The sequence below is a fragment of the Ornithorhynchus anatinus genome, chromosome 4 (assembly GCF_004115215.2).
Source record: "Ornithorhynchus anatinus isolate Pmale09 chromosome 4, mOrnAna1.pri.v4, whole genome shotgun sequence".
NCBI classification, from domain to species: domain Eukaryota; kingdom Metazoa; phylum Chordata; class Mammalia; order Monotremata; family Ornithorhynchidae; genus Ornithorhynchus; species Ornithorhynchus anatinus.
The window spans coordinates 27,703,868-27,728,214 of record NC_041731.1 but is presented as its reverse complement, the minus strand read 5'-3'; the positions used below and the strand labels follow the sequence as shown (position 1 = coordinate 27,728,214).

Genomic DNA, 24,347 nt, shown 5'->3' with positions numbered 1-24,347 from the left:
CTGAATCCCCAAGTTCCCATGATAACTTGGTGCTAATCCTTCCCAGAAAAGCTTCATTCCATTAAACCTAAATCTTTTTGCTCTTTCCTTCTGATTCTATCCTCAAAAAAGGTGGGGAGTAGTCTACTCACCTCCTCTGGGGATGAATCCTTCTTAGTTTATTAGTGAATAGTATTTATTAAGGACCTTACTGGGTAGAGTGTGTTGCTCTAAGCACTTGGGAAAGCATGAGAGCATAAGAGAACCAGTTCCTGCCCTTAAGAACCTTGCACTCTAATGAGGGACTCTGACAGACACAAGCCATTCATATAGACCGTGAGCCCATTGTTGGGCAGGGATTGTCTCTCTCTGTTTACGAATTGAACATTCCAAGCGCTTAGTACAGTGCTCAGCACATAGTAATCCCTCAATAAATATGATTGAAAATGTATATAAATGGAAGACAAAAGAGAAACAATGCCACAGCTGCTGATAGCAAAGTAGAGAAGGAAGAATAGATAAATGAATAGGTATAAATATAAGTCCTCTTTCCCATGCCATCCCCTTATACACTTTAGATTTGTTGTAGGCAGGGAATGTGTCTATTGTTATATTGTACTCTCCCAAGTGCTTAGTACAGTGCTCTGCACACAGTAAGTGCTCAGTAAATACAGTTGAATGAATGATTGAAGCTTACTTCCCTGTCACATCTGACAGACCACACTCCCCATCATCAAGGCCTTTCTGAAATGACATGTCTTCTAGGAGTCCTTCACTGATTACACCCTCTTCTCCCAAATCTAGTTCTCCTCCAGAACCCCTTCAGCCCTTCTGTTTACCTCAGCATGTGGGCACTTGCCCCCATCCCCCGCAGCACTTAGGCACAGGACTATGAACTATGTTGCTTCCCCTTACTTGTCATTTCTTTTAGGATCTTTTAGTGTCTCCCCTGTTAGATTGTAAGGTCCTTGAGATCAGGGATCAGGTCAGCTAATTCTATTGCGCTCTTCCAAGTACTTAGTACAGTGGGATGGTCAGAGATGCTCCTGGTGAAACTCTCTAGATTTTGTGGAGATCCAAAAAGATCCCATATGACATCATTACATTTATTAGGTTCACTACATTATTTGCATAACATATGTAATGAACATAACATATGCTCATCTGTTATTTCTGAGCTGGTGAAGGGGTATCCAGAATATTTGAACATGATTGGTGGTCACTCTAGCATGAGCGAGGGTTTGAAGGCAGTAGAGTTTAGAGCCAGGTTCAGCCAAAAAGTTAGGGAGGAATGGAGAATGTGAGCTGGGTTGGGGAGAAGGTGAAGTGAGCAGATAAGATGGAGCTGATGAATGACTTGAAGCCTTTTCCAGGAGTTTCTGCTTGATACTGAGAGGAATGGTAATCCACTGGGGATTTTGGAAGAGTCAAGCAAATGTTTCAGAAAGATTATCTGGGAAGCAGCATGAAGTATGGATAAGAATGGGGAGAGGTTGGAGACAGGGAGACCCATGAGGAGGCTGATACAATAGCCTAGCCAGGATATGATGAAGGCCTGGACCAGGGTGATGACCATTTAGATGAAAAGGAAGGGGCAGAGCCACGAAATGTTGTGGAGGAAACCCTAGCAGTATTTATCAGAAGATTAAGCATAAGAGGTAAAGGCAGCGAGAAGGCATGGGAAATGAATGTCAAGGTTGTGAGCTTCATAACCTTGAAGACCATCATTAAATTACCCTTCACCCATCTCTTCTCTAGGATGAATAATTCTGGAAGTGGTCTTCCCTCTTTCCCTTCTCCCAGGTCATCCAAACTGTTTTGGGTTGAGGGGGTGGTGGTCGGGGAGGAGGCAGGGAAGGGGGCAGTCCTGGCTTCCAATCCCTTGTTCCTTTTGGAACTGGGCTTGCTTGGAATTAATTATGAGAAAACCTCAGCTGAGGAATTGGTAGGAGCCAGCTCTTCTCCCTTTGGGGTGAACTCTCCCCTTCTTAGCTTATTTCAGGGATGCTTTTTGGAAAAAAATGTTGGCCCTGGTTCTTTTACTGGCTATCAGTGGGCTTTGTTTAATGCCATCACCCCTCTGGGGAATTGTCCTGCTCTTTCTTATTCAGGAAGTGTAAAGCTTTTACAGAAAAGACGTGCTCAAAATGTAATGCAGACACTCAGGAAATGGAAATCTTATCAAGTATTCTGAACTCTGGACAAATTATCTGCTACTTCCAGTGACTAGAGAGTAGGGGCGGGGGATGGGGTGGCCCCGACTTTCAAAGAATGGATCAACAAAATCGCCTGTTGCAAGCTTTTTTCCATCTTAAGGGGAAAGTTTTTGGTTTTGGGGTTTAAGAGAGGGGGGCGGGGGTGGAGAAGCTGAAAACAGACTGAGGTAGCTATCTGCAATCTGAGGTAGAGGAGAGGATCATGGGAAAAATACCTAGACCTCTTCCCACCCATCTTCCTTGGACTCCAAATTCCAAAGGGCACCTATGAAGATGGCCAATGTTCTTCTCATGGCTGCCTAGAGCTGAAAGAGTCTTTCATGATGAAGGAATACTCACCTCCTTCATGAAGCCAAACCATACTCTGGAAAGAGAGCCAGGTTGTGGAACGCACAAGGTGGCTCTGCACGGACTTAGCCCCAGCACAACTGCCACTTTCAGGAAGTGGAATGCCCTGCTGAACCCTCCCCTTTCCCTTTCTCTTTGCCACCCCTCTAGAAGTATTGCAACAAGGATACAAAACTTAAAGAGATTGATGAGCTACCACCATGAGCTTTAGGCCCCGTATAACCTGACTCCAATGCACCTTGTGTGATACACGGGAGTGGCTGAGAATGAAGCTTTGGAAAAAAGACCTCTCCACTCCCTTCCTTTTACCACCACCCGGCCTTCAGCCTTGGGGCAAAGTTTCACGAGCACAAAACATCTGAAGGTTCTGGGCAGGGACTTTTGCTACCCTTCACTTGAACCCCAAAGAGTGCACCTCCTCACCTTTTGGTTTGGGGTTTCCCTGACCATCTCACACGTTGTGCGCCCTCAGAGTCCTCATCCCATTCCTTCCTCACTGATGGCCAAGTGATGACTTCAGAATATGAACTACCTAGGGAGCAGAGTACTCTGCTCCTGTGTTGTCCTTGGGTTGGAGTCCTCTCTGTTTCATTCAAAAGCAAAGTAAGGACATTTTTCCAGAATCGAGAACATGAATGGGCCAGCCCCAGAGTCAGAGCAGAGGAGTTCATGCCCTGCAATTTGGATTCATCCCTGTCATGATCCAGACATTCTGTGGGGAGTGAAGTTGCAAAAGAGAATGCCCTGTATCCATTATAAATCCTTCACTTGGAACCCCAGATATCCCCACAAGTATCATTAAATGAGCAGCCAGCCCAGATGGAAATTCTTGTGGTGCCAGCTACGAGAAGCCAGCTCAGGGCACATGGTGGGTGTGAGCTGTCCCTATGGGCCAACCCAGATCCTGAACTGCTCTGGACCACCCTCCCCCCCCTGCCCCCAGCGGAGAAGAATGTAGGGAGGATCTAGTTACAGGGCACCATAAACATGAGCATGGCATGACCAATCAGGCTGCTGACAAAAGGAACCAAAAATTCTTTTCTGCTCAAAGAATGTTGTCCTCCTATTGTTTGTTGTTTTGTGTGAAGAGGGGGGTTTGGGTGCTAATTTACTGTTTCTCAATTATATTGAGTCACCAAGTTGATATCAAGCAATAAAATGGAAATTTATTCCTGTGGCTTCTGTGATCAACTGTTTTCTTTTCTCTTTTCTCTCTCCCTTTCTCCCTTCCTTCTCCTCTTTCTTCCTTCCTTTTTTCCTTTTTCTTTCCTCTCTTTTGACTTTCTTTTCTTCCTTTTCCTTCCTTCCTTCCTTCCTTCCTTCCTTCCTTCCTTCCTTCCTTCCTTCCTTCCTTCCTTCCTTCCTTCCTTCCTTCCTTCCTTCCTTCCTTCCTTCCTTCCTTCCTTCCTTCCCTCCTTCCTTCCCTCCTTCCCTCCTTCCCTCCTTCCCTCCTTCCCTCCTTCCCTCCTTCCCTCCTTCCTTCCTTCCTTCCTTCCTTCCTTCCTTCCTTCCTTCCTTCCTTCCTTCCTTCCTTCCTTCCTTCCTTCCTTCCCTCCCTCCCTCCTTTCCCTCACCTCCCTCACCTCCCTCCCCTCCCTCCCTTTCTTTTTTTCCTTTCTTTTTTCCTTTCTTTCTCTCTTCTTAACAGAACATTTTCCTAGGTTGGAGTTATTCATACTGCCTGTCAGTTCCATAAATGAATACAACACACATATGTAGGCTGGCACAGTATACATAAACACCCTCATTCTCACTCATATACTCAAATACATCCAGACACCTTTTATCTACCAAGACATCAAGTAAATCACTTACACAGTTAACATGCATAAACACAGTTATGATGAAAATCAGATATGGGAACCCATATCTAACCATACTTATAGAAAAACAGGTACACACCCAAAGACAGCTGTCAACTTTTATGTACTCCATTATGTATACACTGGAGAAGCACCAAAGCCAAATAACCTTACCTGAGTGCTTGAATAAATAGAATTGATTGATTGATTGATTATTTAGTGCATTTCAGAATCTCATACCCAGAGTAATTGTAGATTCTGCCACAGTGTGTGTTTTCATTCTGTGCTGGAATAATAGGGGAAAACAGTTGCCATAACACAGTTGTTAATTGGTTGGGAATTGATTTTAAGGCTTTGGTGCTTTGCCAGGAATGTAATTTCAGGCAGAAGGGGGTTTATTTGGAAATAACTGTTATCTGTCCTACATTAGAATTGTGAAGGGAATCATTTCCAAGTATTCAAAATTCATTGATCCTAGATATGGATTTTAATTAGTGCTAATTGGTTCCCAGTGAAGTGTTGCCAATTGACAGGTGTCAGAGAAATGTCAGAGTAACAAGTGAAGTACAATAGTTGGAGTTTATAAGGCTAAAACCTAAACTGAAACAAACCTCAGAAAATTTTCATCTTCCACAACCTTCTTGAATTTCATCATTGTGTTGGAAGCCAAAAATCATTTCAACTGTTTTCAAATCATTTTCTTCCTAGCCTTTATTTCCCATTGAAAGAATTGTTGACACAGGATTTTTGGATTACATAGAGTAAATTGTCTGTACTTGGTCAAAATTTAATTATTGCCTAGATAGTGTGATAATCATCCATCCATCCAGAGACTTTGTGTGATCTGATTATCTTGTATCTACCTTCCTCCTTAGCATATATTAAGCTCTTAATAGGTACGATAATGAATCCAAATGTTGGACTGCTAGCATTGCAGCACTCTGTTGGTCTATTTCTAATGGGGACATACCACACTCTTACTCTGAGGGCTTCTCACTGGAAGAGATTTTCTAGAGTGCCTACATTACCAGATAACAAAGTAAAGGAAAATCACATCCACACATGATTGAATATGGGGGGAAGTGAGCATAAGTATTAATGTGTTTTGGTATTCTTACTCAGTAATACATATCTTAGTTTCCTTCTTATGCAAGTCATACCCTAGTGGAACTAGCACAGGCTGGGCATAAGAGGACCTAGGTTCTAATTCAAACTCTACGAGTTGCCTGCTGTGTGACTTAACTTGTCAATGCCTCAGTTTTCTCAGCTGTAAAATGAAGATTCAATGCCTGGTCTCCCTCCAACTTAGACTGTGAGTCCCGAGTGAGACAGGGGCTGTGCCTGACCTGATTATCTTGTATCTACTTAAGCGCTTAGTGCTTGGCAGCCCGTGTGCAGAGAGTGCCTCTATCTGTTGCTGAATTGTACTTCCCAAGAGCTTAGTACAGTGCTCTGCACACAGTAAGCGTTCAGTAAACATGATTGAATAAATGAATGAATGTAATAAGCACTAAAACATTATTATTATAATGTGGGTGAGGTTGAAAAGTCCAATGTGTGACAGCAATTGACTTCCACCTTGTGTACAAGTCAAGAGAGCCTTTTAGTAAACTAATGTACTTGTCTACAACAGTAATAATAATAATACTTTCATTCGCATTTGTAACACTATTATTTTTCCAAAGTGCTTTCACATCAATTTTATAAAATCTACCTCTGGTCTTGAGCCTGTCTCTTGATATTCTGTTCTTCATGAAGCTTTTATCTCAAAGTGAACAGTCCCTCTCCTGATGGCTGAAGACTGATCTGGCTGCAACATTGGTCTTCCAACAGACCAATGCCAACTCCCATTATTTGACACTGATAGAGCTCATGGCATCTTACCATGCGGTCCTCAATATTTGTCTCACCACTCTATCAAAGATTAGGAAGTCTATTTGATGATTTTCATTGAATTAATTTAAGGAGATAGATTGTAAACTTCTTGACAGGAATTCTACACATTAATTCTATTATTAGGACAAGTCTATAGCACAGTGCTTTTCACAAGGTAGGTGCTCAGTAAATATCGGTGATTGATTGATTAATTGATTGAATATCATTGAGAACTAAGAGAACTAAATTAGGGGAAGCAGTGTTGCCTAGCAGATAGATCATGGGTCTGAAGGTCAGGAGAACCTGGGTTCTAATCCTGGCTACATCACTTGTCTGCTGTGTGAACTTAGGCAAGTCACTTAATTTCTCTGTGCCTCTGTGTCATCTGTAAAATGGAGATTAAGACTAGCCTCATGTGAAGCAGGGACTGTGTCCAACCTGTTTACCATATATATATCCCAGTGCTTAGAATTGTGTCTGGCACATAGTAGGTGCTTAACAAATACGATAAAAATAAAGAAGTAATTTTAAAAGCCCCTCAAGAACTGAGTTTCCATGAGTAGCACTAGGTAAATATTATAGACCTGTACGGGGAAACTCTTTGGTAATATAAGAAGTGAAATGTGTTTCTTCTCTCTAGGTCACAGTGGAGACCACCTTACAAAAATAGGGCTAGCTCATAAAGAGATGTCAAAGTGGGAAGTCACTAGTCCATGGAGCTTCTTGCACAATCCATTTCAGTGATAGACCCTGTTACAGGAATCTCTTGGGTGTAAAGTTAATACTGAACCCCTCTAGGAGATCAGTGAGGAAAGTGGAGTGGTGATAGGGCACTCTTTCCAGAAGCCCTTCATGTGGTCAGGTAGACCAGTGAGCCGAGCCGTGTTACGCACTGAAGGCTTAGGCTAGCTCCGACCACCACTTCACCTCCCTTGGAATGCAAAATGGTTTGTGGTTGGGATGAGCCAGAGGAGGGAACCAAGATTGCTGTGTAAGCACCAGGTGTGAGAGCAAAAGCAAACTCCTGGGCTAAACTCCGGTGGATTTGAGGGCCATGTTTTTTTCTTTTTTAAGCACTATGTGCCAGGTACTGTACTAAACACTGGAGTAGCTACCACAGTGCCCATTGTTCTAGTGCAGTGGAACTGAATCCCCAGTGACAGACACAAGAGTCTTAGAGAAGCACTCGCCAATCTGTCCTTGGATGGTGTTTGTTAACTCTGGGGACTCTCTGATCTCAATCAATCTGCCTTTGAAAGTCAGCAAATATTGATTAACCACACCCCATAGTGCATAGTTATTTTTCCTCCTCCTCATCCCCTCCATCAGTATGTATCGTGCCTTCACTTCATGCCTCTGGCCTGGAACTCCCCATTCATGTCCAATAGACGATCCCTCTCTCCACCTTCAAAACTTTATTAAAAGCACATCTCCTCCAAAAGACCTTCTTCTTCTAAACCCTCATTTCCTCTTCTCTCCCTTCCTTCTGCATCACCCTTGCACTTGGATTTGCACCCTTTCCACCCTCAGCCGCTGTCTCCCCCACTAAACTCCTCATGGGCAGGGAACTTGTCTACCAATTCTGTTATATTGTACTCTCCCAAGTGATGAGTACAATGCTCTGTACACAGTAAGTGCTCAATAAATACAACTGATTGATTGATTACACAGCCTCATGCTACATGGAAAATGAACAGAGCATGGAAAAGCCCCTAGAAGTCTGCTTATAGCAAGCTTCAAAGCTACATATTTTGTCTTTGGGACAAGCATATTTAGCTGGTTATTTCTCTAACTGTGAAATAAGAGTACATACTCTTAACTACCCTTAACTATTTCCCAAGATTAGTGTGGGAATACATGCATTTTTGGAAAGTGCTCCAAACTCCTTGGAGAGTGGTGATCTGGAAACCCAAGACATTTTTTTTTGCAGGAGAGAGAGGGGAATGCCTGCCACTTTTCTCACTTAATCTCAGGGAGATTTTAGAATTGAGGTATGAACATTTCTGACCAGCCAGCATTTACAAGAAGATAGAGTTAGAGACAATGCCTGCACAATAATAAACACCCCATTCCATGTGTCTCCCCACCTGCTCAACAGGTTCCAGAAAACTATTTCCAGATGGCCTCCCATCTCCGCTTTCTGCCCTCATCTTTTTGGAAAAGGGTAATTGTGGACGTATTGGTTGCAAATGGGAAACATATATAGGACAGTATAAACACTGCCCAGAATTCAGAGAGAATCTTGCTCAACCGAGTCCAAAGTTAGCAAGTGCATCCTCAAGTAGATGAAGAGAAAAGAGGATATGAGGCGGTATGTTTGTTTCGGACCTTCTTTGGCCCATAATATTAGTACTAGAATCATTAGTACCAATTCAGTGCAATGTTCCATACTAGGTACTTGGAAAGTACAGAATGAAGAAGTGACATGGTCCCTGCCCACAGGAGCTTAGATGCTAAAAGGGGATACAGACAAGAAAGAATATTTACAACTATATTTCGATGAAGCAAATTTCAAGCTTCTCCTGCCTTTTTCCTTAGGCTTGGATCATTTTTTCTCCATTTATTTTACTCCCCAAAGCACAGGTTTTCCTTCAGTTCCTAAAAAAGACATTCATGGAGATTTCACAGCCCATTTTATTGAATTGTCTTCGCTCTCCTAGGAGCTAGCATTAATCTGAGGTAGGGGTAGGAGGGGAAATAGTAACTCCAGAATCACCATTAAAGAAGCAATTAGAACTCATAAGACCCTAGAGTCATTACTCTGAATCACTCTGACCAATTATCCACCTGATATCTTTTTTTATTTTAATACAGCAGGGCTATGCAGAAGATCCTGCTACCTACATTGCTTTGGATATCCTTCCCCTTTTTCTCTTTCCTCTTACCAATAAGGATGATGACACAGGAAATCCAGGGTAGACTAGCCGTAATGGAAAGGGGATCACATGGGAGTTACTGCGGAAATGGAGGGAAAAAAGAGGAGTGGAGGGTTGGGAGAGGGGAGGTTCACCTTGGTCTGAAGCAGAAGAGGGATTTGGATAAATTCATGAATGAGCAGTCCATAGTGGTTGTTAAAGAAAAATAAAGTGGTATACAAGTGATAAATGTTAAGAATGTTGGATGGTACATCTATAATTATTAGAATGGATTCAGGGAGGGTAACCAACACGTAGTTCATTCAAAAATCCTGTTGTCTTTCACTGAAGTGTATGGACCTTGGGACTGATCCAGTAAACATCTTTTGCATGGTCTTATCCTATGAATAGTCAAGCTTTCTGGTTTTGGGGATTCACCATACAACTAGAGGCTAATGGAGGAGCATGAACCTGAGAGTCAGGAGACTTGGGTTCTGCCTCTGGCTCTGCCAATGTGACAGTCTGTGACAGTCCAACCCCTGAGTTCCTCGGTTTCCTCATCTGAAAAGCAGAGATAGGATTCCGGCTCTTCTTGACTCATATTGTGAGCCCCCCCCATGTGGGACAAGGACTGTGTCCTTTCTGCCCCATCTGACAGTCTTGTATCCCCCCAATGCCCTTGCAAAGTGTTTAGCACATAGTAAGCACTTAGTAAATCCCCTAACAAAATGATCATGAATTGGGCTGAGGTAAGAGGTGAGGGAGAGAGATGATAATACAGACATTCTGAATTTCATTTGAGGACCAAAGAGTGTAAGATACTTCAGCTCAATGTGGGAAGGGAACATGTCCATCAACTCTGTTGTATTGTATTCTCCCAAGTGCTTAGTACAGTGCTCCAGACACAATAAGTGCTCAATAAATATCATTGACGAGGATGATGACTACTTAGGGATTGCAAAGCCAGGCAGAAGTATGTAAAGACCAGAAGAAAAACACAAAGTGTTGCTCTAAGCTCCCACTGTCAAGCAGGTGTATGTTTGTGGGATAGGGAGGTGTGTATGGGGGAAGAAATACAGGGAACCCAAAGACAGTGAGAGGGAAGGGATGAGATTAGGTTAGAAAATGGGATCATCAAATGTCACTGAGTTCTCTGGTGTCCTCCCTGCAGCTTAGAGAAAGTCTAAAGAAGCAGACATCAGCCCAAGATTTTGTTCCAGGCCAGGCTAGTTGAAGAGGATGGAACTGTTTGGGAAAATTGTGGTGGCTCTGGTTGATTCAAGATTCTTTATTCAGTATCTAGATACAGGCAAGTATTATTCATTCATTCAATCAATCATATTTTTTGAGCGCTTTTTGTGTGAACAGCACTATACTACGTGCTTGGGAGAGTATGCTACAACAATAAACAAACTCACTCTTTGCCCATAATTCCCCTTTTGCAAATGAGGAAACAGGCCAAGGGAGGTGAAGTACCTTGGCCAAAGTCACACAGCAGGCCGGGGTAAGGCTGGAGCTAGAACCCAGCACTCCCTGTTTGAAGCCCCAGGTGCCTTCTACTGCATGAGAAGCAGCATGGCATAGTGGATAGAGCATGGGCCTGGGAGTCAGATGGTCATGGGTTTTAATCCCTGCTCTGCCACTTGTATGTTGTGTGACCTTGGGCAAGTCACTTCACTTCTCTGGGCTTCAGTTACCTCATCTACAAAATGGGGATTGAGACTGTGAGCCCCACGTGGGACAAGGACTGTGTCCAACCTGATTGGCTTGTATCCCCCCAGCACTTAGTACAATGAATGGTGTAAAGTAAGTGCTTAACAAATACCACAATTATTATCACTATTATTATTAACTAGACCACATTGCCTTCTAAAAAAACTACATTACAGAGAATTTCAAAGCCAGAAAGTCTAGGAGAGCATAGGTTTATCCCCATTTACAGAGAGTTAAATTTGAAATTCGGAATAGCAGTATTGTGTGTGTGTGTGTGTGTGTGTATGTGTTAAGCACTTGCTATGGGTCAGGCACTGTTCTAAGCACTGAAGTAGATACAAGACAATCAGGTTGGACATACTCCATGCCCCACATGTAGCTTAGACATACTCCATGCCCCACATGTAGCTCACAGCTTTAATCCCCATTTTACATTTGAGGCACCTGAAGCACAGACAAGAGGTTTACCCAATGTCACAGAGCTGACAGAGTGGTAGAGCCAGGATTAGAAACCAGGTCTTCTGACTCTCGGGCCTATGCCTTTCCCACTAGTGCATGCTGCTAGTAGTTAGGGACACAGCATGGCCTAGTGGAAAGAGCACAGGCCTGGGAGTCCAAGGACCTGAGTGTTATCTTGACCCCACCATTCATTTGCTTTTTGACCTTGGGCAAATCACATAAATTCTCTTTGCCTCTTTTCCTCATCTGTACAATTGGGATTAAATTCTACTCCCTCTACTTTCATTGTAGGGCAGAGACTGTTCAGCCCGAATATCTTGTATCTACCCTAGTGCTCAGTACAGTGCTTGGCACTTAGTGAGTGCATAACAAAAGAGAAGCAACGTGGCTCAGTGGAAAGAGCACACGCTGGGGAGTCAGAGGTCATAGGTTCTAATCCTGGCTCTGCCATTTGTCAGCTCTGTGACTTTGGGCAAGTCACTTAACTTCTCTGTGTCTCAGTTCCCTCAACTGTAAAATGGTGTTTAAGACTGTGAGCCCCACGTGACACAACCTGATCACCTTGTATCCTCCCCAGCGCTTGGAATAGTGCTTTGCACATAGTGCTTAACAAAGGCCATCCTTATTATTATTATTATTATTAACAAATGCCATAATTATTCATTACAATTATTACTTATTAGTAGTTACAGCATTTATTAAAGGCCCCCTTAGTGCAGAGCATTGCACTGTGTGCTTGAGAAGTACAGAATCAAAAAGTGACATATTCCCTACCTGCAAGACCGTATGCCCAAATGGGGGAGACGAACATAAAAATTTTTACAAGAGAGGTCAAAGTAAATAATTGCACGTTTGAGTGATTTCCCTCTGACCCATACCCCACAAGTTAGCAGAGTCAATAATGGAAGGTTGGGATGCCTCACTGCCAGCTTTATTTAAAATGAGAGGAGGAATGGTCACCAAATGGTTTGCTTCCCAGACCATGAGTTTAAAACCCCAGATCTTGCTCCCTAATTAGGTGAAAGCCTTTTTACAACTCAGAAAAATCCCTTCCAGCTTAGGGTGTCCAACAGTAGGCAATATACAGATTGATGTCTTGGAATTTTCAGTTGGACAGATAAGGCCAATTTTGGGAATCTTTAAGCGACTCATGGTTTCAGTCAGCCATGATTGGAGTTGGGACTAATAGTGTGGGAAAGAGTGAAAGGGGAAAAAAAACCCTTGTCATTATTTTGTTATTTTTTAATGCAATATATTGTACTCTCCCAAGCACTTAATGCAGTGCTTTGCTCACAGTAAGCCCTCATTAAATATGATTGAATGAATGAATCTTTGAGATAGATAAATAGGATAGAGACAGCATAAAGAAATCTGGAGCAGGAGAATGGAAAGAAAGCCATTTATGGTCCACTACAGTTCCCAGAGTGTAGACACCTTGGCTAAGCAAACTAACTTCAATTCCTGAGCCCTCCAATCTTTGTGTGTGTGTGTGCACGCATGTGCATGTGTCCATAGGTATTTTTGAAGGACTTACTAGGTATGTATATCTCTCTAATTCTTTTTATTTATGTTGATGCCTGTTTACTTGTATTGATGTCTGTCTCCCCCATCCCAGACTGTGAGCCCGTTGTGGGCAAGGATTGTATCTCTTTATTGCTTTATTGTACTTTCCAAGCACTTAGTACAGTGCTCTGAACATAGTAAGCGCTCAATAAATATGACTGACTGAATGAATGAATGAATGAATGAATGAATGAATGAATACCAGGCACTGTACTAAGTGCTGGATAGATAGAAGGTAATCGGGTTGGACACAGTCCCTGTCCCACATAGGGCTCACCATCGTAATCTCCTTTTACATATGAGGTAACTAAGGCAGAGAAATGATTTGCCCAGGGTCACACAGCAGTTAAGTGACAAAACTGTGATTAGAATCCAGGTCCTCTGCTTCCCAGGCCCATACTGTTTCCACAAGGCCACACTGCTGCTCTTTGGTGTGACAGAAGGGGAGTTTAGTTGAAAGAGAAAGTGGGTTAATTTTTTTCACCAGTGTGGTTTTGGTCAGAAGATCATAAACTAGATTTATTTAGGATTTCCATAGTCCAAATCTGGATTCAGCCAATAGATGTCTGGGACTGAACTGGCTAGATCAAAAGGACAAATGGAAATGAGCCCTATGGAGGGCTTGGGTAGCAGTAACTCTGAAACTTTCCTGGTTACTACTGAGTGGAGGCTGGTGCTTTATCCAGTGACTGCTGAGTTGTAAATTCCTGAAATCTCAAAGTGCTCTCTTTGCAGGTGGTTCAGCATACTTGCATGAAACTTGCTCCCCCTTTCCCCTGGACCTTTCCAAAGTAAGAATGGTCAAGGATTCTTCATGCTCTTTGTCTCAGATGGAGATGATTCAGAAGTGACAACATCTAGTGGTCTAGATTGAGAAGGACATTTTATTTCATTATGAAACAGCAAATACTAAGATCCTTGTTGTAGGCAGGGAATGTTTCTACTAACTCTAATGTATTCCATTCACCCAACTGCTTTGTGCAGTGCTTTGCGCACAGTCAGTGCTCAATACATACCATTAATGATGATGCTTTTCAGCTCAACTCTTCCCCATATGCAGTTTTGGTGGCCAGATGTAAAGGGAGGTAAGGGTGCTTTCCATTCCCAGTTTAGGACAGAGGGTAGTGAATAACTCATATCTAATAACTTCATGTTCAGGCTAATAGGAGAAGCCAAAATTCTAACAGACTGCAATTGGACCAAAAGGCGTAATGCCTCTATAGTTGGCCTGTTTTCTCTCACCCTACAAATTGAGTGAGTTGCTAATGTTCAATTGCTAGAGCATGAGATTCTTAATCTCAGGGTCATGGGTTTGTGCCCTGTGTTTTGACCCATTTTTCCTTCTAGACTGTAAGCTCACCGAGGGCAGGGATGCCCACAGTAAGCACTCAGTAAATACAATTGACTAATTGATTGACTCTTGGTTGTTTTTTAGGTTCACCCTGTATGCTGTGGATACCCGCGGAAGACACTCAGAACTGAGCACTGTCACACTGAGGACAGCTTGCCCATTAGTAGATGACAACAGGGCAGAAGGTACATGTTCCACCTCTCTACTTCCACTGCTCCAAACTCAGGGGCAGCTTCTGCTTGTAGATTCTGGCAGCCTGGGTTATTTATGTCCCTTTTCCAAGAGTTCCCAAGAGGAGGGGAGGGAGGTGGAGAAGAAAGTTAGGAAGTACAGTAAGAGATGTATTGACTGAATCAGAGAAGGTGGAAGGTTGATGGAAGAAGGAACAAATGAAGGGAGGAAAGGTCAGGAGCTGGGGCAGCAGAACTTGTTATTCTCTCATTTAGGAAGAACTAGGTATTAGTGCCCTAATCATGATTACCCCAGGAAGTAGCATGGCCTAATGTAAAGAGTACAGGTCTGCACTTCAGAAAAACTCAATTCTAATCCTGGCTCTGCAATCTGCCTGTTGCGTGACCTGGGGTAAATTGCTTCACTTCTCTGAGCCTCAGTTTACTCATCTGCAAAATGGGGATTAAATACCTGTTCTCCCTCCCCCGTGGAATGTGAACACTTTGTGACTTGTTTTCCTTCTCTTCTTCCTCTCCTCCACCTTCCCTTCTCTCCCCTCCCTCTCTTCCTTTGCTTTCCTTCTCCCTCCACTTCTTCCTCTTCCTCCCCCTATATTAGTGGAAATAATGATCAAGATGAGATCGAGGTGCTTCCCTATCTTGAGTTGCATCCACGTCCTTCTGTTTCAGTAATTGAATCCATAAAAAAAGAACTTAGGCAACAGAGTTTTGAGACCTTTTGTCTTAATCTGTTTAAATCTAGTCAGTTACTTGGACATCAGGAGTAGCTAAAATAAGATCATCCCAACAGAGCACATTCAGGGCATCTCTAGCCTCAAATTCCTTCCTTCCTTACTGTTTTTTTTCTTCTCTTGCAAACCATTCCGCTGTATCTCTCACTGTCCAATGAGCCATTCCCCTTCTGTTCACTTTCAGAAATAGCAGACAAAATCTACAACCTGTACAATGGATATACAAGCGGGAAGGAGCAGCAGACAGCATACAATACGCTCATGGAGGTTTCTGCCTCGATGCTCTTCCGTGTCCAGCATCACTACAACTCCCACTATGAGAAGTTCGGAGACTTTGTTTGGCGTAGTGAAGACGAGCTGGGTCCCAGGTAGGGTGACTGGTCTTCAAGCTGCATAAACAGCAATGGGAGTCAGGAGTGGCCCTGGGCATGGTTCATGACCATCACTCTACAGAGCTCATCTTATCTAGGCCCTTGACAAAGGCAGGCTTGCTTCTCTACCCCAGAATAATGTCGATGTCATGACTGGACCATCTCAGGGCAGAAGAACTATTAGAGAGTACTATGACAAGGTGCAGGGGCAGCTGCTGTCCAGGACTATGGAGCCCAATTCTCTGTCTGCCCCGGCCTGGGGGATTGGAAGGAAGATTGAACTCACACAAAATCTTCTGTATGGGCTTATGGAGAGGGAAAAAAATCCTCTCCCTCCTCCAGCCCTCTCCCTCCAGTTCTGAGCATACTTTGTTGTGTCTATCCCAACATCCGTCCATGCGGGACTGAGAGAGAAAAACTGGGGATGTTCAATGCTCTGCACATAATAAGTGCTCAATAAATACTATTGATTGATTGATTGATGGGCCAGAGAGAATAGGAGCCTTGTAATTTTCAGGTATCTCCACCTTGCATTGATACCATGTGGATTCAAACTGCATGAAAGGAAACTCCTACTGTTGGCCACCAACAAAAAGTTGAATGTAGAGTCAGTTTCAGAGGGGAGAAAGTGCATAGGGGATGCTGAATGATCCTCACCCCCTTGCCTCTGGGGATTGGACAGGGCAAAGAGACCATTTTTAATTCTCCCTCCAGTCCTACAAACCAATGGTTTGATTATTCCCCTTTTGCAGATAAAGGACCAGAGTCTAATATAGCTTTACACAGAATTGATGGATCTGCACAGGAGAAAACAAAAAGAAATTAAGAACACAGTGGAATTCAAATTTTTATAGTCCTAATTATTTCTCATACATTACCGAGGATTCGTCTTCTCATTTTTGATCACAATTGAGAAGTGTTAGACTAAACCATTACAGACAAAGACTTCCCTCTAGATTGTGTTCTTGTGCAGCCTGATTGGTCCAGGAGTCTGCCAAATTGGCAGCTCCTGCCCAGGATAGTGGCAACTATACACTTCTACGTTCATCCTGCTGTCAACCTTCTTGGTATCTAGGAGCTGCTTATGTTTGTTGGGGATCAGGGATGAGTAATGGAAAATCTCCAAATAAAGATGATTTGTTAGGCAGATGCTCTAATGTCAGAGCTCCTATGGTAGACTCAGTACTACTAGAATTTAGGCTACAGGAATGTTCACTGTATCTGTTTGGAGTCTAGCAGAAAAATAGCTATGAGAAAATCAAGGAACAACCCTTCCCTAAAAATATTTTAGCCCCAGCAGACCTGGCCTGACAAGGCTTATGGAAGTCAGAGGTAATGCTGGGTTATAAGCAAACAATTATTATTATTAATAATAACAATAATAGTATTTGTTAAGCACTTATTATGTGCCAGGCATTGTACTAAATGCTGGGTGGATACAAACAAATAAGGTTGGATACAGTCCTAATCTCCATTTTACAGATGAGGACACTGAGGCATGGAGAAGTTAAGTGACTTACCCAAGGTCACACAACAGACATGTGGCAGAGCTGGAATTAGAACCCATATCCTTCTTACTCCCAGGTCCCTGCTTTATCTACTAGACCACAGTGCTTCTCAATTCTTGAGTTTAAATTATGTTCTCTTAATCAGTGATATTTGTTGATCTTGTCCTGTTTGCAGATAATGGTACTAAGAACTTGGGAGAGTACAATATAAAAGAGTTGGTAAATATGTTCCCTGCCCACAGGGAACTTTCAATTAACTGGGAGGATCTTATAGCCTAGCACCTTAGTGGCACTGTTACATTACTAGTGGTTCTCAGCCCAAATCCCTGATGAAAGAGCTCCTGAAGTCATTTTACCCCTTCCCCCTCCCCCTCCCTGGGGCTGACTACAGGAAGCTATGGAGAAAGTTCTCCCTCCTCTCCCATGGCCCTACAGGTCCACATATTGTTTCCATGGCACTGGGAACTCTTCCTCCAGTCCCTACCACAGGCAGGCACCATGATCTGGGATTTCAACAATGTCAAATAAGTTCTAAACAAGGTAACAATGAAAACAATTTCAGATTAAACTGCCTTAGGTCTGATACTTGCCTTAGGTCTGATACTTTTCCTCCTAGAACCATCTGAGATCCCTGTAGATATGCCTGGGCTCATGTTCCCCTGGTCCTTCCCCATTTTTTCTTGGGGCATCCCAGATTCCAGTCTCTAAATGCTTCCGAATGGGGGAGCGGCTTCTTATGTTCCTTTCTTCCCTGAGCGGCAGGATCTACACTCCTCTGTAGTCCTCATTCTGGACCCCAAACCCCCAAGTTACCCTAACCCTACCCTGGCAACTTATCTGATCCTTCCCAGGTCTTGTGCTCCCAGGCACTTGGCTCACCACCTCGCTTCCCAGGTGTCCGAGGGTTCCCTACTTCCTCCCAAATCCTTCTCTCTGACTGACTCAGCTAAGTATTGATATTTCCCTCAGCGGGGGGCACCAAGGAGTGACTCTCCTGGCTTCCTCCTTCCTTTCCAAAGTGTGCTTGTCACAGGCACTCAGCTAGATTGCCTAGTGAGAAACTGTCAGGATTCTTAATGCTCAGACTACATGAGTAATATTTCAGGGGAAGCTGATGGTCTTGCTTATAGGAAAAGGTGCTGCAGGGTCATTCTAAGCCTCAAGCATGAGAAAAGTATACTTTCAGGTAGATGAATGCTGCTTGTAAGTAGTTTTATTCTTTATGTTCCCTCTAAACTGTAAGCTCTTTGTGGTTAGGGATCATGTCAACCAGCTTTCTTGTATTGCTCTCTCCTAAGCACTGAGTACAGTGCTTTTGCACACAATAAGTGCAGCATTGCCTAATGGATAGAGCACAGGCCTGAGAGTCAGAAGGACCTGCGTTCCAATCCTAGCTCTGTCACTTGTCTGATGTATGACCTTGGGCAAGTCATTTCTCTGTGCCTCAGTTACCCCATCTGTAAAATGGGGATTAAGGCTGTGAAATCCATGTGGGTCAGGAACTGGGCCTAACTCAATTTGCTTGTATCCATCCCAGAACTTAGTGCAGGGCTTGGCACATAGTATGAGCTTAACAAATGCCACCATTGCTATTATTCCTTAACATCAGTGATTGATATGTGCTCTGATCTCTATCTACCTATCTGTCTATTATCTTCTTTCTAGATCTCTTTCTCTCAATTTACACAGCAATTGATGTTCTGATCTAATGCATCCTCCACTGATAGGATGGGTTGTGGTGTGTGTCTGATGGGGGTGGGGGAGGGAAAAAATCCATAGAAGGAATTTTTGGGGGTGCTATAGGAAATTTGTCCCAGAGTGCTTATAGGAAAAGTAACATTACAAGTCAGGTAAAAGACCTATCTTTGGATATCCTATGTCTTTTGACCTCCAATAGATATCTGTCTGAGTCACCTTCTACTCCTACCTAAGGGTCTTCTGAGTGTTCTCTATCCCTGGCCCTGCTGCTGCTGCTCCTCAGGAAGGAGACAGGTGGGATGCTAATGGGTCCAAATCTCCTAAAAGAAGTGTAGGGGTGTCTCCTAAGCAGCCAACGTCCCAGCTGCATTATTCATTCATTCAATCAATCAATTGTATTTATTGAGTGCTTACTGTGTGCAAAACACTGTACTAAGCACTTGGAAAGTACAATTTGGTAACAGAGACAATCCCTAACCAACAACAGGCTCACAGTCTAGAAGGGGGGAGACAGACAACAAAAAAACAAGTAGACAGGCATCATTAATAGGTTGGATATTTAGTAGTTCTTCCCAGCCCACTACTGATGTTTGCTCCCTAGGGATACAGCTGAGGCTGAATGGATGAGTTCCTCACCACAGTGACTTCTACCCAATGTACATGTAAAGACTGTCCTTTGTGTGTATATCTGCAATTGTCTAGGATGCTTTTTGACTCTGCTCTTTGACTGAGTTTCCTTGAAACTTCTACTCAGAAAAAGCCTCCCACTTTAGCCACACCAAGTTGGGTGTCTCTGATCCCTCAGCCTATACCATTGCCCCACTGCCACATTACTTGTGGTTCATCGGGGTTTAAAGCTTTTATTCCACCCAATCCACTTGCGGTCCCACCAGAAGGCTCCATCAGAGTTATCACTATCAGTGTGGTGGATAGCGAAGGTTCGTTAGCACTTAGGGTTGCAAAGCACTGTGTCTGAGGTCTCTGTAACTCCTTAGAACAGCTCTGAGAGACTACACACTATTTAAATTCCTATTTTGCAGATGGGGAAAACCAAAGTTCAGAGTGACAGGTCTGTTGCTCAAGTTGCACAGTAGCAGAATCAAGCCCATAAGCCACACTTCTGTCAGTGCACCACATTGTTTCAACCCAGCTAAAGGAGCCAAAGGAAACAAGAGAAGCTGTAGGGTTGCTTGGTCCAGAATTCAGACCCTCAGACTCAGCAGCAGAGTGTATGAACTGCACAAGGATGGAGTAAATATCTCTCTGTGGTTTCTGTTTGCTAGCGGATCCTGCCTGTAAGATCTTGCTAGGAGTGACTAAAGCTGCTTTCTCAGACATGAAAGCCAGGCATTGCCAGTTAAAGGCAGAAAAAAGGGGTGACAGGCAGGCAGAGAGATCAATAGATAACTCCATGAAAACTGATTCATATGCCCCAAATTCCTCCAAGTAGCCAATAAACACATTTTGGTTTTACTATTATACCCCACATTGTTCATTGGTGCCCAACCTGACATTTCACTGAAGGTAAATCAAGGATCCACTCCTGACTCCTGCTTTGCAACTTGTTAGGAGCAATTTATGACCATTCTGGACATAAATTTAGGTTACTTTGTGATTGTCCCTCCCACAGAGTCAACCCTGGTTGTAATTTCTTTGATAACTCATTAACCTCCGACATAGGGCCATCGTCTTGTTTCTCCTTAGCATCCCTGTCAGTTCCTCTGCCTTAAACATCTTACTTCATAGCCAACTTTTGCTTTAGCATTGATCTAGCATCTTCACTGGCTGGAAATACTAGAAGCTCAAAACATTTTGCAGTGATCATTCTATTGATCAGGCTAACAGTCTTTGAAAATACATGAGAGGTGAGAGTGATAGGAAACCCAATACTGATATTTTCCTGGAGTCCTGAAGGTCAGGCCCATAGGAATGCATCGACCTGGAGAGATGCCTATTTGAGCACAATAGTGATTTGATCATGCTAGCAATGCCGTTGTCCTATGTTATCCCACACTTCTGGACCTACACACCTTTCATAAAGGGAGGCAAAGGTGTATTTCAGTCAGTCAATCAATCATTTATTGAGTGCTTTGTATATGAAGAGTGTTTTGTATGTACATACTAAGTGCTTGGGAGAGTACACTATAACAGTAGACATATTCCCTGCCCACAGTGACCTTACAGTCTTGAGGAGGAGAGAGAAGGGGGAGACACACATTAAGATAAATTACAGATATGTACATCAGTACTGGGGGGCTGGGAAGGGGGATGAATAAAGGGAGCAAGTCAGGGCAATGCAGAAAGAAGTGGGAAAAGAGGAAAGGAGGGTTTAGTCAAGGAAGGCCTCTTGGAGAAGATGTGCCTTCAGTAAAGCTTTGAAGTGGGGGAGAGTAATTGTCTGTCAGGAATGAGGAGGGAGAGCTTTCCAGACCAGAGGCAGGATGTGGATGAGAAGTTGGCAGTGAGATAAATGTTTAGTCCCTCTCAGAAGAGCTCACTACCCTATAGGCTATCCACAAGTAACATTGTTATCCCCATTTCCATACTGGAAATGAGAGTCAGAGAGGTTCAGCTGGCATATTGATATCACCCAGAGAGCCACTGAGAAAAGAACCTTCATCCCCGACATCCAGTGTCAGACCCTCAGGGTTAGTGGTTCCCAGCTCCAATAATAATAATAATAATAATAATAATAATAATAACGGTACTCATTAAGTGCTTACTATATGTAAATCACTGTTCTAAGATCTGGGGCAGATACAAGGAACACGTGGTACACACTCCTCTCAAAGAGATGTCCAAAGGCTCACTATGATACCAGGCAACTCACTGCCACCACCACGTACATCAAGCCCTGCCATGGGAGGTCATGAGAGCTCACCATCAAGGGGTTCCTCCTGCCTCAACTACTCCCAAACTCTTCCCAAGCAACTTGCTCCCTAACGATCCCATTCCACACTTTGCTCCCCATTCACTCCCAAGCCAGCTCCACTGCCCCTCCAGATGGCAGTCTCTAGGGTGACTGCTTCCCTCATAAATGCTAAATTTATGAAGTGGTCGGCCTACAAATCCTTGAAGTATGTTTCCTTTGACCCCGAATGAGGGTCTGCTGGAGAGAGAGACTAGGGCTGTCTGCTGCATCCTTACAGATGCACTTCCGGTCTGTCTGAGGGATCAGGAGCATCTTGATAAGTGGTTCCTTTCTATGGAACTGCTCCTGAACTTCATTCCCAGTCCCTTCCCAGACCTAAGATCTGACTCACAGTGCGGCTTTGCTGAACTCCCTAGCAGCAATGACCCAAGGGTTTCCCAGCACTGTCCTGCGATGGGAGTTTAATGGACAGGCCTGTCCTGGTTCCCAGGGTTCATTAATGTCGAACCTCAAAATGTTTATCAGATCAGCCTCTGGGCCACAGTAATGCGTGCTCATAAAACTTAGCGACAAGAGAGAGTCTATTGCCTTCATGTAATAAATACATCAGGCTGGCGTCCCCCAGAGCCCAGTTTCCATGGCAGCTACAGGTTACTGCAAACAGCTGCTGCAAGAAGACACACTGACATCCAGATGTCCCAAACATAAGGTTTACATTAGGAGACATTAAAAAACTGAGCTCATAGGTGGCCTCAAACCAGGACTTTCTGTGGTCAGGACATCCTTGGCACTTGGCTACTCCATCCTGTTAGTCTTCTTTGATAAAAAATGAACAAGGAGGGGGACAGAAAAAAAAAGTTTTCTACAAACTTGGAATGAAAATTTGTTCCAGTTAAATAGAAGGATCTGTCTGAACCTGGGAAGGCCTGAAGCTACTGTGCATTCAATGTTCTTTGGATAGTAATTTTTGGTCCATTAGACTCTATGCTGGATAGATGCATATGGAATTCCAAGAGTTCAGGGTTTTGGAGAGTGAGGGCTGAAGAATTTTAGGGAATACCCAGTCAGCAAATCTTATTGAACACCTTCAGTGTTCATAGCATAGTACTAGAGAATTGGGTTGATGATGAAGAGTAGACACTGTCCCTGTCCTTTAAGTGTTCATCACCTAAATATGAGCTAAGACAAGTATGCAGTCAATGCAAAAATATGAAATGAGGTTTTAAAGATCTTAAGGTTACTCTCTACTGAATTGTCCAGCTGTGTCAGAATTGACAGGGACATGTCTCACTCTTTCTCCATCATCAACAGAGGAAACAAGGCTATGATAGAAGTCCAATCTTGTCCAACAATTTTTACATAGTCATACTTGAGGACATAACAAGGAATCTGGAAGCTGGTGTCAGAAACTCATTCAACTCACCAGACAGCATCAACAGAAGTCCTTGAATCAACACTCATAAGAGAGCTCTTATATGCTTAGGGAACGGAACATGTTCCAGAAACACACCATCAAAAAGATTTGCAAGTAATAACGAACCACTTCTCATTATCAACAAAGCTATGGGCTGACAATTAGTCTGAGGACCAAGATTATATACCAGACTGCACTTGGCAAACCCTTTGCACAGTCAAATCTTTCCATTGATTAGACAGAGCCAAACACTCTATGAATTCTGCTACACAGTGATGCAAGAATGGACAAGGAAGTTAAATAAAGAAAGAAGAAAAGAAAGAGGCTACTATGATCTTCAGGAGGCTGGCAGGCAGAGTGTGGTGCAGAGAGTAGAGAAGCATTATGGACTAGTGGATAAAACACGGGCTTGGGAGTCAAAAGGACCTGAATTCTAGTCCTGGCTAGGCCACTTGTCCTTATGTGACCTTGGGCAAGACACCTCACTTCTCTGTGCCTCAGTTACCTCTTCTGTAAAATGGGGATTAAGACTTCGAACCCCATGAGGGACCAACTGATTACCTTATATCTACCCCACAACTTAGAACAGTGCCTCGCACATGGTAAGTGTTTAACAAATACCATTTAAAAAAATGACATCAAGACTTGACTAAACTCTTCAAATTTATTTATGGTTGGGACATCTGGTTCATTCAGAGGTACTGTATCCAATTCCTACATTAAGGCCACCTAAGTATTGCTATCATTATTATTATTATTATTATTTAGACTGTGAGCCCCTTATGGAAAAGGGACTGCATCCAATCTGATTATTTTGAATCTACCCCAATGCTTGATGCAGAGTACACGTTTAACAAATATCACTGTTAGGAGCAGCTGGATCTAGTGGAAAGAGCACAGGCCTAGGAGTCAGAGGACCTGGATTCTAATCCCAACTACACTACATACCTGCTGTGTGACCCTGGACAAGTCACTTACCTTCTCTGTGCTTCAGTTCCTCATCTGAAAAATGGGATATCAATAACCTGTTCTGCCTCCTACTTAGAATGTGACACTCAAGTGAGACCTGATTAATTTGTATCTACCACAGTGCCTTATACAATGCTTGCCACTTAGTAAATGTAACAAATGCCACAATAATAAATTATCAGTATTTTCATTAAGTAGCATACATAGCATTAAAGGATCACAGAAGATGAGATCTCAGAATACAGTCAATTTATCAGAACTGAAGTAATCCTCATCACACAAAACCTCTGCTGGTTTGGTTATATGAAGAGAATGGACAACAACAGGATAATCAAACAGCTGTTTTATGATGAGTTGAAATTGAGAATAGGGTGAACAGGAAGTGTTCAGCAATTAGAAATGAAGAGACTAACTTAAAACAGAGGTTTCTAG

The 24,347-nt window shown here is 43.2% G+C and overlaps 1 protein-coding gene across 2 annotated transcripts in view; it reads left to right on the top strand.

The window, feature by feature from the left end:
* ASTN2 (astrotactin 2) overlaps positions 1–24,347 on the top strand; it is an 869,558-nt gene that overhangs the window by 832,299 nt on the left and 12,912 nt on the right. For both annotated transcript variants that reach the window (XM_029062728.2, XM_029062730.2), the window contains 2 exons: positions 14,246–14,346; positions 15,268–15,451. In XM_029062728.2, coding sequence (XP_028918561.1) covers positions 14,246–14,346; positions 15,268–15,451 — 285 coding nt within the window. The remainder of the gene's footprint in view (positions 1–14,245; positions 14,347–15,267; positions 15,452–24,347) is intronic.